This window comes from Drosophila simulans, chromosome X (assembly GCF_016746395.2).
Source record: "Drosophila simulans strain w501 chromosome X, Prin_Dsim_3.1, whole genome shotgun sequence".
NCBI lineage: Eukaryota > Metazoa > Arthropoda > Insecta > Diptera > Drosophilidae > Drosophila > Drosophila simulans.
In genome coordinates, this window is record NC_052525.2 from 15,132,242 (window position 1) to 15,148,540 (window position 16,299).

The following is a 16,299-nucleotide window of genomic DNA, read 5'->3' on the forward strand; positions in this document are numbered from 1 at the left end:
TAGTTTTTCAAATCGGTTTTTTATTTGTCAGAAAAAAAAAGGATTCTTAGGTAATTATAGGATCTGTTTCAACATACGTATTCCAAGGCAATTCTGCGCTTTTAGCCACTCAAAAAAAAAGGTTTAAGTTATAACCAAACAGAAGTCAAAAATCAACATATGGACATGTCCCCAATTCGGGGTCACTTCTCCACGAACAGATCCTCGGCGTAGGAGAAGCTCAGCCGCCGCTTGGTGACCGCCTCTACCCGCCCGCCGCAGGATCCCATGGCCACCAGCTCCTCCTCAAAGTCGCTGGTCGAGTTGTGCCCACTGTCCGGGCTGATGTGGCGCCTCTTCTGGGCGAACCGCTGGCTGGGCACTGCGGATCCGGACCTGGCCGCTGCGAGCAGCTTCTGAGCCGACTGCCTGACGCTGGAGGAGATCTTGGTGGTGATCTTCCGCTTGCGCCGCACCACCCGCTGCCTGCGCAGCTGCAGGGAGTGCCGCTTGGCATCCTGCGATTCGGATTCGGTGGGCACGGGGGAGCGCACCTCCCGCTCCTCGAAGCCGTCCGCTGGCAGGGAATCCCTCCGCGAGGGCGACTTCCAGTACTCGCACAGATCGCTGGCCGGATCGAAGGCGGGGCGGTAGGTGGGCGATGGCGTCTGGGTGGCGCCGTGCCCGTGTCCATGGCTGCTCCGGAGCACCTGCTGCCTGAGCCTGTGCCGCTGGCGGAGATGCTGCCTGGGCTGGCGGTGCTGATGCTGGTGCTGTCTGGCGTTGGGCAGCACCTTGCGGTTGCTCTCGAGGATGGCATCGATCATGCGCTCCAGGGTCACATCGCCCATCTGGCTGGAACTGAGCGTATTCTGTTCGCCGGTCGGAGGAGCTGGATGCGGATGCGGATGTGGTAGTGGCTTCTGCTCCAGGTAGCGCGGCTTCTCGAAGTAGCTGTCCGGGATGCCCATGCCGCGCAGGGCGATCAGGGAGCCAGGGATGACGGCGGCATTGGGCGAGTACTCCGCCTCGAAGGTGGGCAGTGTGCAGGCGAACTTCAGGGGAGCAGCAGTTGCTCCTCCAGTTGCTCCTGCCGTTGGCGGCGTGGCCAGGATGTTGCTGAGGTCCTTGAGCAGTGGTGTGCGAGTATGGAGGCTGGAGCTGGCCGGCAGCGGCGTGGAGGTCAGCTGGTTCTCCTTGCCTGGCGCCACTCCGATCGACTTCCTCTTGAGTTTGCCACGCAGGGCGTGGAACTCGCTGTAGCTGGAGCCCACCACTTCGGCTTTCTGCTCGAGAGAGCCTGATCCTGATCCGGATGCCGATCCTGTTTGCGATCCCATGGCCAGCTCCTTGGCCAGATACGAGTTTCGCGGCTGGTTGACAGCCCACTTGAGCATCCTGGCAGCTGCTGTCTGTCGCTCCTGCGGTGCCAAGATATCTGGAAAAGTGGCAAAAAGGATAGGGCTAGTTAGCGATTGTCTATTTGCAAAGATTCTCGAGCAGAATGGGCATGTGAAATGAGAATTGCAAGAAAAAAAACGGAGCAAAAACCCGACTAACTTGTAGCGAAACGAGTTTGCACAGGGGTCTCCTTGGGATTTCGCCAAGGATTCGCACAGCTGAACGCCAGCTTCCCGATTTCCGCAAGGAGTTTCTGGTTCCGCATGTCCTTGCGAACAATTGAGCTGGCACAAAGAGCCCGGGAACAAAGGAAAAGCGCGCTAAAGCTTCGCGATTTTCTGGGCCTCCGGTTCGCTCCTGTTCGCCAGCCCATCGCACTGCCCTCCAGCTGCGATTTAGCCCGAGGTTCTGCCTCGAATCGCGAATCGGGGGAACCAGAATCGTGTGCTCGGGTGGTGTGCCGGCACAGGGAGAAATTATCACCCAAAATCAGGACGGAATTTGGGGATTTATGCGCCATATAGATGGATTTCTTATATGTAGAAGTCTGAATATCTATACATTTAATTTATATTATTTTTTAACTGATAAACTATTCTTCAAATAAGTTCAGAATCTGGGTTATTGGGCTTTTTTATAATAAAGAATATATTAATATTTGGTGCCAGATTTATTAGCCGATTTATTAGACCTACATAAATTATAAAACCAATAAGGTATTCAAATTTCAATAGAAATGAATAATGTTTTAAACATTCTTTGCTATAAAAATAAAACATTTAAGCAAAGCCATAAACTATTTATCATAGTAAAGTAAGAAATTAGCTGTGCAATATACCATTTCTTTGAATTTGCAACTCAACGGAAATTTAGAAACTATGTTCCCTAAGAAAGTTACTAATATTATATATTTATTTTGAATATTAAAAATGTTTAGCTGAATGATTTTGAGACTGAAGATTCGAGTGATATATTTTTTGCCGTGTGAACTTGGGCAAAATGGTGGTGCTGCTGGCGGCACACTCTCGTGCTTCGTCCTACTCCCATTCCTCTGCCCCATCCTCCAGTGGTGTCGATCTCCGGCCACTCGAGGAGTGTTGGCCATGAGGGGGATCCGCAGGAGTGAGGGATTTCGCTCTTCGCTACTCGATTCCCGGGATGCGTGCGTGCTAGCATTTTTGCGCATTTTGCAGCCGCCGCTCTCGTTTTGGTCTGAAGAGCACTCTCGAGCACTTGGCCAAGTGGCCCGAGTTCGAAAACCCATTAACCCATAGCCCATTGCCCATAGCCCAAACCCAAAATCGCACGCGCACAATTTATACGTTTTCAGGCGATTTTAATGGGGTGTTTTTAATTAAAGCCCGCTGCCCAGACACTTCTGCTTTAATGCATTTTTAATGCACATTTAGCCGAAAAATATGCACACTGGCCTTTCGTTTTCCATTTCATGCACTTCACTTATCTTTACCTTTTTATTTGTATATATATAAATTTTTTGAATTTTTCGCGTTCTTCGTTTTTTTTTTTTGCGGGGTATCCAAAGTCAAGAAATTGCTTCGTTTCACAATTAAAAATAATATACAATTTTGTTGTATTTTTTCTTTGCACGGTAAAAAAAAGAGGAAGGTAGGCGTAACGAGACGAGTGTTGGGAAATCAAAATTGTAAATTTTGAAATTTATTTCCTGCTCGCGATCGCAGAGAAATACACGTCCTGTCGCTGCAACAGACGAAAAGTGACTGATTCTACCCTCGCACGCAAAGGTTGCGTGCTCACCTCGCAGAGCTTGAAACCCGGTCTCAGCAGGCACACTGAAAACAAATATGGGGCCAGTTATAGAAATATTTCAAAATTTATTACAGATTTTTGAAAGAGAAGATACCCAACTATTTGAGAAAGATTTTGATAACTATTTAAATTAGTTTTATGCATATATAGATAACATTTAGGAATTTTGTATAATAAATCCTAAATAAATATAATATATCCTAAATATATATCATAGTTGATTATTACATATTTTTAGTTAATTTAAAAATATTGAACATTGAATATTGAATCTATTTGAAAAAGATTTTGATAACTATTTAAAAATTACTTTTATGCAAATATAGATAACATTTAGGATAACATTAGAAATATATCCTAAATATATATCATAGTTGATTATTACATATTTTTAGTGCATTTAAAAGTATTGAACTACAGTCTTTTCTGACAGTGTACTAATGGAAACAACCACCTTTTCGACAGCACCTTTCAATATTGAAGGTGACTTTGCCGTTCGCTCGCTCTCCCGATTTCTCTCCCCTGTTGACTGCTGAGGAATTTCGGGACTCGGAAAGGACATTCCCTTGGACTGAACTTGAAAACGTAGTAGCACCACCACTACCCCGGCAATTTGAACTCGTCCCGCCCCCCGGAGCGGCAGCGATCGGGTTGATATTGAAATCGAATGCTTTGCATTCCAATTCATCTCACATGGCGTTTCACTTGGCATTTGGCATTTGTCAAGTTCGGATTTCCATCGTATAATGCTTGACAAATGCCCCGGCTAACGATCGGCATATATTATTATATTAATGGCCCACAAGGGACCTTCCATTGGGCCATCATTTGTGCGATTGATATACATATTCCCAAATTGATTGAGATTTGATTTGGGAAGATGTCAGGAGTGACTTTTTAAAATTATATCCTGCGGATTCTGAAAGTCTAGAAATATGTTTAGTTTAATGAGAACTTTAAAAGTAGCTTGCTTTCAATTTTAGACTTCAATGTTTAAGATTGAAGGCTGCGAAATTCAAGGCACTGACAATAGAATTAGTCTAAACAATACGCGATATAGTCTTCCCCAGCCAGATCCAATTATTCCCTGTGTTTCGCATCACCTATTGATCTGCAGATCCCTTTCCTTGGCATTTCGCATGATCCTGGGCAAATAAGCCGATCCGAGAGCCTCTGGTCCTTGAAGTGCCTGCCTGTCAATGGATGCCAGCTTTTCACGGCGATCCCAAATCAATCAAAGGATCTGGGTCCTGTGAACACCAAACCCCACCCCCTGCCATTGCCCGCCAGGCTTATCGAGTGGGTAAGCGGAAGAAAAGGAACAGTAGTGGAAATGGAAGGACGAAGGACGAAGCAGCCAGAGGGAAGCTCTGAGCAAATACAAATTCTAAATTATGGCCCATAATTCAGGGCCAGGTTTTAATAATTTTGCGCGCCCCGCCGGCGAAAGTAATGGGAGAAAGCAGAAGCAAAAGCAGAAGGTGAGGGAGCAGAGGAGCTCGGCTAGCCGTGCTAATCCCCGAGCGAACAGCTGTCCGGCCCAAGGATTGTGGATTGTGGGTCCTTATGTGTGGTTCCTCGGATTTTCTCAAGACTCGGCCGCTCTGTCCTGGCGCTATCAGTGTGCGGCTTGTGATTCGAGATTACCTTTTCCCTACCCACTTTCCACTTTATCTAGATGTCCTTGCCGCCGCACGTTTCTCCAGCGATGGCCAGCGGAATGGGATCCTGCACAGCGAGGAAAAGGATATACATTAGCTTAGATTTATGGGCACATATTTTATAAGGTTATGTGCTAGATTATGCGGAAAATTCAGTTAGCTAGCTAGCTAGCTAGTAGTTAGTTGGAGTGTTGGAATACTATATTTACTATCTCATTTTCTAATCAAATTATACATATTATATATATCTTTTTAAAATCTTATATCTTTTTAAAATACCTATAGTACTAGTACTTTTATTTAAGAAATTATTCTTCAAAAAAGCCAGTTCTAGGATTTTCTCGACGTGTGTAAGAAAATACCATTGATTGGTAAAAGCGATTAGAAAACGGTAGCAAATCCGAGCGTGAAGTCTTAGCCTTATGAAAAATTGCACAATTGTTGGGCAATTTATTAGCGGCTGGGCTGGCCGAGGAACTGGATGATGGGAATGAAGGGGAAAGGGGCTCCTCCTGCCCTAATTTATCTTCCTTGTCACCCTCTCCTTCGATTTCTCTTCTGTCGCTCATCGATCCCTTCGGCATTATCCTTGGTCCTTTTTGGCCCAGTGACCAATGCGTTAAATTGCCATTGATTCAGGAAGGACTGGCACGGATTATTATTGGAAAGATCGCAGATCCTCGGGCACACAGCTGCTGCTGGCCATCTTCGTTGATCTCCGCCCAATATTATTGATTTATTTCAATTTGCTTCGTTTTTTTCCGAGATTTATCGTTGGTCACTCAGCTGCTGATCCATGTCCGTAATATCCACGATTTGTTTTCCCTATGAATAGGAATGGAAAACTAGGGCCCAGTTCAATTTGGTCTGGGAAAGTAGTGCCCCTCGAATGTCAATTTGGCAAAACGAAGGTTTGAGATTTATTTGAATACACGATTGTGGGAAAAAGTCGTAAAGAACTCAAATTGGTTCAAAGTCCAGGTATTTTAAAACTAGCCAATTTTAGCAAGCAATATATCCTAAATATGCCCAATATAATATGCAGCAATGATTTATCCTTAAAAGAGGTTGATATAAAAAACTGTGTTAGGATCTATTAAAAGAAAACTGTCATCTCTTGATGGTTTTTGACCTATGAAGATGTCTTGTATCTCGGAAATTCCCTTTGGGACTGATATATTTACGATCTCATTGTTTGGACACGATGAACTTACATCACTTATGTACATCACATAAATTGAATCTATCTGTAGCACTTGGTGGTCCGGAACTGCAGTGGTCATATGAAATGCTAAAGCAGGTCCTGCACTTCCTCAACGAACAAAAAGTTGTGTTTAGTTTTTGCACATAACTGTCAAATAAATTTAGCAAGCAATAATATGGCGAAAGTAAATCGTAAAGATTCCAAATCTGAAGAATTGGGCAGATGTACGGTTGAGATTTAATTCTATTTTTCTCAAACGGACAATCGGCGGCTGCGAAAATATCATAAATTTGAGATCAGCAGAGAAAGCAGGAGGGAAAGTGAGGGAAGGTAGGAGCAGGACGGACCGGGAGCCCTTTAACCAATAAATTGCAAAACAATTGCACAATTTTCCACAACAATTTCCACAGGACAGCGATGTCCCATAAACAATGGGCCAAATTTGTACAATGCCCAAGTTCCTGTTTGTGTTGTCCTTTTCTTGGCGAAAATCGTGAGAGAAGGAAGGAAAAATCGGGAAGAATTGCTGTGTTGGGTTGGGACGACTATAAGATACCTATTAACAATTGCACTATTTATTTAAAACTTATATGTTTTTATTGGAAAAAGTTGACAAATGATGCAAAACAGTTTCATCAATTAAACTAAATAATTGCAATCATTATCCCGATTAACTTTTTTAACAAAAACAGAACATATTTTCAATATCAAATGAAAAACTAAAGATCCTTTAACAAAGACCCAATATTTTTTTTCTAACTTCCTATTGCCCACACAATCACAAGTCTAGTATACTCCCAGGATCCCAAAAAAAAACACAGGGTATCTTAAGGAGTCCAAGGTGAAAGGAGCCACACGCTGCGAGAAAGGTAATTGAAAATTATGTTTTGTGGCGCAAGCGGCGATGAGAACAGCTGGCCAACTATGCTCCGTCCCCCTCACACGCTGCCTGCCGCCGTCCCTTTCTTCTTGCAAGAAGGAATCCTTGGCCAACTACTGATCATGATCATTCTCGGTGGCCATTAAAAAATCTCACGATCGTGGAAGATTCGCACAGCTGTTGCCAGATCGTAAATCGATCGGTAAACGATTATAAAAACTGAACATCAAGATAACGTTAATGTAGATCAAAGCGCAGCCTTCGGTTTTCCAATTTGTGCCGCATTAACTCATAAATATAAATATATTAGATAGTTTTGGGAAGTGAGAGTATAAAATATATACTAGTTTCGATAAAAGATATGTAAAAGGTAAGGACAATCATATATTTATAGTTGTTATCATGGGAAAAGTGATAATACGAATATAACAACTTATTTAAATAGTTTATATTATTATCAATGCTGCAAAGTATCTTGAATAAGTTATTGAAGTCAAGTGGGCTGACATCAGATGCGAAATACCTTTAATTACCCGGAGAAGTGGTCTCCCAACCACCCGCTTTCAATGCCGCTGATTGAAACGAGCCTGCCGTTCAACTGGCGATCTCTCCGCTCTCGCTCTCTTCCGTCTCTCCGTCTGCGCATGCGCAACATGTCCGTTCGTCGCCTTCTGCCTTCCGCCGGTTAAGGCGATAGTCAGTCAGTCAACCAACAACCGGCGAAGGGAACGCACGCAGTCGATCTCTGCCAGAAAAACGCGACGGGTGAAACGCAACACTTGGAAAAGAAAAATCGCTCGACCTACATATACCAACTACCCATCAATCAATTCTCAAAATAAATCTGCGAACCAATTATTTTTTTTGCTGTTGGAAATAAATATCAGTGCCGAAAACAATAAACTACTGAAAAAGGTAAATTCAAGTGATTGAACGAAACGTCTAAATATGATTGAAACTAAAAATGCAGTCATGTATGAGATCTAAAGGCTCATAAAAATAAATGGATATACCTAGAATAAAATCGTAAATTACTAAAGTGCCTGTAAGATTCATGAATTCATTCACTTATGGTTATGAATATTCTTTCAAATAATGCCCAACATAACTGTATGCAATATAAGTGCACAAAAATTCAATTTTTCGGTTAATTTGTGATTTTTTTTTTTTGGAATCCACTCAAGAGCCAAATTTGAATGCAACCTAAAAGTTCATTAAGATTTCATAAAAATAATTGACCATATCAAGTTCAGAGTCAATTAAATTATTAAGGTCCAGCCAAGGGCTGCCCGTCGTCCATTTAATTGCCCGTGAGCGGAGTGGTTGATTTCGTTTTTGATTTCATTTTTGCCGCTTCGCTGATTTCGCCAAATCGATATATATATATATATATATATATGTGTGCTTGTCTACATGCACATTTATCGCGGAAAAAGCGCGCCAAAATTGCCGAAAACTCGCCCGGCAACTTTGCCGCTGCCCTCTTTATTTATTTGCTGCTTCAGAAAGTCAAGTTCTGGAATGCCAGAACCAGAAATGCCGCCCCTTCCTAACCCGATTCCTTTGCTCTTTCCTTGCAGCACCCACTACAAAACCGAAAAAGTAAGGGGCAAGTCCAAATCAGACAAAGAAGATGCTCAAGTGGGCCGTCAACCAACCACGACCCTCGTACTTGGCCAGGGATGAGGCGATGGCCACCAGCAGCGAAGCGGTCGGCTCCAGCTATAGCGAGTTTCACGCCCTGCGTGGCAAACTCAAAAGGAAGTCGATCGGAGTGGCGCCAGGCAAGGAGAACCAGCTGACCTCCACGCCGCTGCCGGCCAGCTCCAGCCTCCATACTCGCACACCACTGCTCAAGGACCTCAGCAACATCCTGGCCACGCCGCCATCGGCAGGAGCAAGTGGCGCCAGTGGGCCAACTGGAGGAGCAACTGCTGCTCCCCTGAAGTTCGCCTGCACACTGCCCACCTTCGAGGCGGAGTACTCGCCCAATGCCGCCGTCATCCCTGGCTCCCTGATCGCCCTGCGCGGCATGGGCATTCCGGACAGCTACTTCGAGAAGCCGCGCTACCTGGAGCAGAAGCCACTACCACATCCGCATCCGCATCCAGCTCCTCCGACCGGCGAACAGAATACGCTCAGTTCCAGCCAGATGGGCGATGTGACCCTGGAGCGCATGATCGATGCCATCCTCGAGAGCAACCGCAAGGTGCTGCCGAACGCCAGACAGCACCAGCATCAGCACCGCCAGCCCAGGCAGCATCTCCGCCAGCGGCACAGGCTCAGGCAGCAGGTGCTCCGGAGCAGCCATGGACACGGGCACGGCGCCACCCAGACGCCATCGCCCACCTACCGCCCCGCCTTCGATCCGGCCAGCGATCTGTGCGAGTACTGGAAGTCGCCCTCGCGGAGGGATTCCCTGCCAGCGGACGGCTTCGAGGAGCGGGAGGTGCGCTCCCCCGTGCCCACCGAATCCGAATCGCAGGATGCCAAGCGGCACTCCCTGCAGCTGCGCAGGCAGCGGGTGGTGCGGCGCAAGCGGAAGATCACCACCAAGATCTCCTCCAGCGTCAGGCAGTCGGCGCAGAAGCTGCTCGCTGCGGCCAGGTCCGGATCCGTAGCAGCTCCCGCCCAGAAGATGCGCCACATCAGTCCGGACAGTGGGCACAATTCCACCAGCGACTGCGAGCTGGAGGAGGAGCACTGCCAGCTGAGCCGCGGACTGGAGTTGGGTGGCGAGGAGCTGGAGGACGCCTGTCAGCTGGATGCCATGTGGCTGCAAGTGCAGGCCAGAGACGCAACGAAGAGACGCCTCAGCTTCTCCCTGGTGGAAGAAAGCTAATCCTCAAGGGTATTCCTATACCATAGGCATAAGACATTTTTTTCATAGCCCTAAGAACGTTTTTTTTTATTACTATTTTTTGGCCAGAATAAATCATTTGGAATGCAGAATGTACGAAAAGAACCAAATTCACTGGGGGGCACTGTCATAATTCGGTTGAAACCACAAGGAACCACCAGCAGTTTATGCTAAACACCTCTTGAAGCTCAGCGGTGCGTGGAAAGCAATTCCTCCAGAGCAGAGGGTCTGGTCTTCCCTTCCGTCGTCTGCCCAAGTGGTCTTCGTTCTCACAGCGAGCTGGTTAATGAGCGTTTTAATGCTCCGATAGCGAGCTATAGGGGATTCCTCGGCCACATGGAACTTGGCGGTAATGAGGGCCCAAAAAGGAAGGGGTTGTGCGACAACAATTGTCGCAAGAAAAAATATTATTTACGCTTCAAATGCCCACGAATTCGATGGGTAGTCAGCCGCCAAGTTATGTGCGATCTAACGCGATAGGGTCTAGTACCTGGAAATGGAACAGGTACCACTTGCTCGGAACTCCTTGCGAGTGCTATTAGCTCTAAGCGACCCTTGGAAAAGGAAGTTGCCTAACTTTCTCTGCGATTTACCATTGGTTTCAGCGGAAACTATTCTGTGAAAGTATCATAAAATCATAGTTAAGGGTTATGAAGGAACAAATTATGGAAGATTTAGTTTCGTTGATAATCCTTACATGGTCTTGTAGGCGAATTCCCGCCGAGGGAAGCTAAAAGTGGAAGATTGTTAGAAAACTTACCCAAAAACGAGATATAACTCATTAGCGAACGGGGGGATAGCCAGACTTCCAGCAGAGATGGAACCTATGACATTCCCACAGCTCCCGCTACCCAAGGATCGCAACCCGCCGTGCGAGCCTCATTAGCCCAGCCAACTGGTCAGATGGGGATGCCAAGGAGACCAGGCCGTGCGATCGATGGGCCAGCAATCCGCTCCTGCGACGCGGCGTTAAATGAGCTGTCATAACATTTTGTCCAACCCCTGAGACGAAAGGAGTGGGTTAAGCCAAAAGCGTTAACACGTCTGCCAAGGAAGCAGCAATCCATAGCCATATCCAGCCACATCCACATCCACTTCCCATGGCAAATGCTCACTAGAGCGTGAAACTTTCCTATGCAGATGATGGGTTGACCATCAGTGCTGAGTACATTGTGCCATGTGACAGGGAAAACAATGTAAAATACTTTATTATGTGATGCCCGGGCGAACTCCAGAACTCGAGTTCCGATAGCCGAACTAAGGTCGAGCGGTCAAGCAGCCCGCCCGAGGGAATATCCCTGATATACATACAAATGTACATATGGATAACCCGCCGAAATCAGGGCAGGTTCCTTGTCAAACCCTCGTCCGCGCTCTGAACTTTTCCCAACAATTTCCCAAAGAAGAAGGTTCACGCCGTTGTAGCTGCTTTATTTTTTATGACTCTCGCTTTTCTTCAGTTTTCCACAATGCGCTGCTCTGGTCTCCTGCCCATTATTATTATTATTACTATTATTATTATTATTATTGTTGTTGTTGTTATCTGGTTCTTGTCCGTCCGGCTAATGACCGCTGCCGAAATGTTCCATGTTTCCATTCGTCAGCGCTCAGTTTTCCCGCTCCGGACGGCAACGTCTCATTAAACATGCATTTCTTTAATTTCGTTTTGATTGAAAGTGAAACGGATACTTACGCACTCCGAAATCCGGAAGTTGGGCAACCACGTAGCTGGGATTCTTGCCACCACATATCATATCATATCATACATATCTTCCGGTTTCGCTTGGTTGACGAGTAATGAGTGGAGCGTTAGTCGGGGCAGAGATCCATAACGATAGGGAAAATCTGGAAATGTATAAATAATTAAGTGCGTTTCCTTGGTGTTTTATAGCTTTAATTGCGATTATTAACTATTTTAAGAATATAGTTTTATTGTAGTTGTAGTAATTTCAACTATATTTCTCAATATAATCCCAAGAAACCTAATTGATATATGAAAAGTGCCAAATTGAATTGAATTGTGGTTCTCAATTCGATGTTGTGGACACACTTTGGACGCGAGAACAATGAAATCCATCGATCTGCACTCAATTCGAAACCCATTTTGTGAAAATTGAGAAAATTGTGAAAAATCGCCCATTAAAAGCGGGCACACTCCAAAACTCTAATTGCGATTTAAACGTTTCTCGAGTGGCGAAAATGGAAACACCCGCTTAATTTTCGACATAGTGACAAAAGTCGTATCGCTGTTTTCGCATCGGGGGTACATGGTGAGGGATCGGACATGGACAGACTACCGAACCGATTGACAATGGCCAACGCACCTTTCGACCCGCACTTTGTTGCCACTCTGGCGAATCCCATTGCCCGCTTGCGATCCGCTGGGCAGGCGGCACACGTGCCTGCTCCATTATCGCCTGGCGATCTGATCGATCGGCGGCTGAACAGTTGCAAAAACAGCCAGCCAAGGACCGGGAAACCCCGCAGGACCAAGCGAACCTGAGGGCGGTTTTCCCTTTTCCCTTTTCCCTGGTTCCTGCATGTCCTGCATGTCCTGCATGTCAGGAAGTCAACGTCACTTCGCGAATGTGTCAACATGTGCAAAAACAGGAGACCCACAAGCACGAAGGACATTCAGCGCCTAACAGTTGTGCTGCCGAGTCCTGCGGGCTGCCCCCTCCACTTCAATTGGAAGAAATGTTGCCAAAAATTGGTCATCAATGGAGTGCTGCGCCTGCGGAATACAAATATCTATCGTATATAAACATATATATTCAGACGATTACTAGCTCACCCAGAAGTCCGAGAAATGTAAGCTGCAAGGCAAAGATTTATTATAAATTATATATATGTATATTATATATATTTTTATAAACTCACCAATAATGAAAAACATAAATATATGCAATGAAATTAATGAAGTGGCAGCAATTTCCTCAAAGTGTATTCGAATTCGGTGTGTAGCGCCTTCGTGTTTTTTTTTTAGTTGAAGGACTTCTAGCGAGGTTCTAACAAGCCGTATCCCTCGAAACACCGAACTTCACCTGTTGGCCAGGGCAATGTCCTTCGCTGCCTGCGCTTCCTGCAGCAAGTCCTTGAATTCTTCTGACTTCTCGACTCATCCTCGATCGGTGTTTTTTGTTTTGTTGTTTCGGTCCAATTAGGCCGCACATAACATGTTATTTGGGCTGCCAAACCGCACATCATCAAGCCCAATGGCAGGTGTAAAGGTCACGAGTGGTGGCCAGTACCCAAGGATCGGGTCCAAGGTCCTGCGCCTGCGGTCACAGCTGAAAATCCAGACCAATCGATGGGAAAGTCCATGGAAACGGTGCAAACTAGGCCAGCAATATGTCAAGCAACTCTATGAATGTAAAATAGATGTACATTTTTTGTAGAATAAAGGTTAAAATATTTTTAAAAATATATAAGTATTTCGCTTACCTTTAGAAATGCTTATTATTATTTAAAATAATTTTAACATATTATTTATATAATAAAGCTACTTTTGCACTATAGAACTGTTACAGAAATGTATTAACAATAATACAATTTTAAATAATTATTATAATGATGGGAACCTTAAACCGCCAAAAATTAGCATCTTCTCCATTCGAAAATGTCCAAAGAAGATGCATCGGCGGCGGCGGCATGATTTCAATATAATCCCAGAATGCGCCGAAAATAATCAATCAATTTCTTGGGCCGCCGATCTAAACTCAATCCGAAACCGAGAGGATTGCGGACAGTTCCATGAGTATAGTAGATATAATCAATCTTAGGGACTCCTTGCCAGATTCCTAGATCTGGATTAGACTCCCCCTGCTTTGCATATGCTCTGCATAATATCGCCATGCATCATCCATCCTGCTGGTCGACTGCCATAATTGCCAATATTCCGAGTTCCTCGACGAACCCAACACTTCTAAAAAACAAAATTAAAATTATAAAAAAAAAAAGGAACCCAAGGAGCAACCCTTTTCTGTTTTCTGCCATGAGGAAAGAGGGCAGGACGAACAAATGTTGCACATCATCATCATCTTTGGGACGCAACGGGGCGAATATCATTAATGCAAATCTATGGGACTGTCATGTCATTGAAAATATTATTGTAACAATTGTGCGAAACTTCAGACGATCTTCGTTGCAATCTTTCCCTATCGGGATCCCTTTGCTTACTTCATTAAGTGCGGCTCACTTGACAGCAGTCCACCGGGATGTGACAAAATCATCCTTGAATCCCTTACAAACCCTTTCTTGCAGACCCGATTCGTGGGATTTACCCAATCACTTGAAGTGCGCAAAAATTTAAATGAGACGAAAAGCGGCGGGCATCGGATTAGAATTGAATCATTTGCAATTTTCCGCGTTGCACTAATGAAAGGAAATGCGAAAATGGAAAATGGAAAATCGATCGGGCACAAAAGGGTTCATTTCGGCAGGGTGACAAATGCCAAGTGATGGGATCCTTCCTCCTTGGCACTTCCTTGCATCCTGTTTTCCATCTGATTTGGCAAACAAATTTACAAACGCACTTCACCAAAGGTCGCCTGTTTGTTTCGTTTTTAGTTGTTCGTATTTTTTAGGCCTTTGTGCGACTTGCGTCGGGCTTAGGGGGTGCGTCCTGTACAGGTAGTATGTGGTAGGCAGGCAGTGGCGTGCGTTCCGCTACAGCGATCCGCGATGCACTGCACCCGGCCATGTGGCCATGTGGCCATGTGGCCACATGGACTGACTTGACAGGCGCGACTAAAAGTCGCCGCTCAGGACTATTTTGCATAGAATTCCAGACTCGACGGCAGCTGTGGCTGTGCTAAAATAAAGGAATAGTTGTTAAACAAAATATATAACAATATAGAACCATAAAACATAGCACATTCCATCGAAATGAAACCATATTGTAGCTAATGTTTAACTAAATATTATATATAGTATATATCAGTAAATATTTAAGAACTCATCAAGTTCAACATGCTAGCTAAGCATGTTTATTATTATGGTATAATTATTATTATTATGGTGTTATAAGCTTCAATGTGCTATTTCTTATAGACCATATACTTATTTTAAATACCTTAGTATACCTTAGTATACCTTAGGTTAGTAATCAAACAAGTTTCCCTACCAATTGCTATATCTTCAAAAAGAGTGTTTTTCTGAAATGTGTTTTTCTGAAAAAAACAAGAAAGTACGGATAGGATGGAAGTCCATGGCTACTGGCCTAACTAGCTACGTCGTGATTGCCATTTGCCGTAATTGAAGTTGAGACCCCGGCGACACCCAGAAGTCTATCCAAGAAATCAAATATCATATATCAACTTACATATCAAAACAACGGATGGCAAACAACAACAGAGCGGAATGGTAATGGTAATGGTTATGGAAATGGAAATGGAAATGGAAATGAAAGGACCCATTGACGGATGGAGGAAAGTCCAGGTAGAGTCAAATTCGGTGCCATTACATGAGCTCACACCTTTTGCCCTTTGATTTTCTTCCCTGCCAAGGAGGCAGAATCGAGATGGAGTTGCAGTTGGAGATGGTGATGGTGATGGTGATGGTGATGCCTACTCCCAGGAGGCAGCTGCCTTATGCAAATCACGTTTATGCAAATTCCCAGGACACACGATAGCTTCTTGCGTTTTTCATGTGTTTTTTCTTTTTTATGAATTATTGAACTATTGGCAGTCTAAGCAAATATAAATTGAGCAATAAATTGTTCGAGGGTCATTGGGATCGGGTTCGGGATCGGGATCGAGTCATCAAAGCAGCAGGGACATCGATACGCGTGAGTCCTTCCTCGAATCCATCATACATACATACGCATATGTACATACATATGTATAGTCACAACATGTGACATGACGCAGGCGGAAAAGCAAAAGCAAAAGCCAGATCCAATTGCGATAGCCAGCCACTCCGATGGCCAAGAAGCGAAGTGGGCCAATTATAGCAGTTAGTCGCCCGTTTGATGGGCCCAAATTGAGGTGACCACGTGGCCACGTGCAGCTGACAGGCGGAGTTCAAGTCTGCCCATCATCGCAAATGAAGATATTTCGACTGCAACGGCGAGGGAAAGTCGATTGGATTCCAGTTGATTCCAGTGTGGAGAAAGTCCAATGAAATAGGAAACTAATGGCCACAAATGTGTGAGCAATCAAAGTAAACATAAAATATACAAATCGAAGTATATATCATAATAATTTTAAATAACATAAAATAAAATATGTAGAATTATGTAGATAATAGGATATGAAAAGATTACTTTAATCTTAATCTGGAATCTTAACGATTCAAATCGTTTAAAGTGAATAACAAAATCTTAATAATGGATTCATAAAAGCACACCATTAGCATTAGTATCTAAATATCTTACTATGATTATTATTATTATAATGTGTATAAATTCCGATTTTCGGCACTGAATAAGAACTTCTACACGAACTTCCCAACACGAAACGGGTGCATTCTTCAATTGTCAATTCAACTGGCGACGAGACCAGCTGGTTGAATGGACAAAAGGAGG

The 16,299-nt window shown here is 44.5% G+C and overlaps 3 protein-coding genes across 4 annotated transcripts; 1 reads left to right on the top strand and 2 right to left on the bottom strand.

Moving 5' to 3' along the window:
• LOC6726044 lies at window positions 1-3,140 on the bottom strand. Of its 2 annotated transcripts, none has more exons than XM_039297264.1 (2): window positions 2,849-3,140; window positions 1-1,417 (listed from the first exon to the last, which is right to left on the bottom strand). In XM_039297264.1, the coding sequence occupies exon 2, from the start codon at window positions 1,374-1,376 to the stop codon at window positions 183-185; it is 1,194 nt and encodes a 397-aa protein (XP_039153198.1). In that variant the 5' UTR covers window positions 1,377-1,417; window positions 2,849-3,140; the 3' UTR covers window positions 1-182. The 2 variants fall into 2 exon arrangements, with proteins under 2 accessions (XP_039153198.1, XP_039153197.1); XM_039297263.2 differs by lacking the exon at window positions 2,849-3,140 and adding an exon at window positions 1,540-1,925.
• Window positions 3,141-7,581: 4,441 nt separating this feature from the next.
• On the top strand, window positions 7,582-9,883 carry LOC120285330. The gene is made up of 2 exons (XM_039297292.1): window positions 7,582-7,828; window positions 8,494-9,883. Exon 2 carries the CDS (start codon window positions 8,547-8,549, stop codon window positions 9,753-9,755), a length of 1,209 nt encoding a protein of 402 aa, XP_039153226.1. The 5' UTR covers window positions 7,582-7,828; window positions 8,494-8,546; the 3' UTR covers window positions 9,756-9,883.
• A 1,272-nt stretch (window positions 9,884-11,155) lies between these two features.
• On the bottom strand, window positions 11,156-12,493 carry LOC123327354. The gene is made up of 2 exons (XM_044923627.1): window positions 12,098-12,493; window positions 11,156-11,618 (listed from the first exon to the last, which is right to left on the bottom strand). Exons 1-2 carry the CDS (start codon window positions 12,405-12,407, stop codon window positions 11,524-11,526), a joined length of 405 nt encoding a protein of 134 aa, XP_044779562.1. The 5' UTR covers window positions 12,408-12,493; the 3' UTR covers window positions 11,156-11,523.
• Between the last annotated feature and the right edge of the window lie 3,806 nt (window positions 12,494-16,299).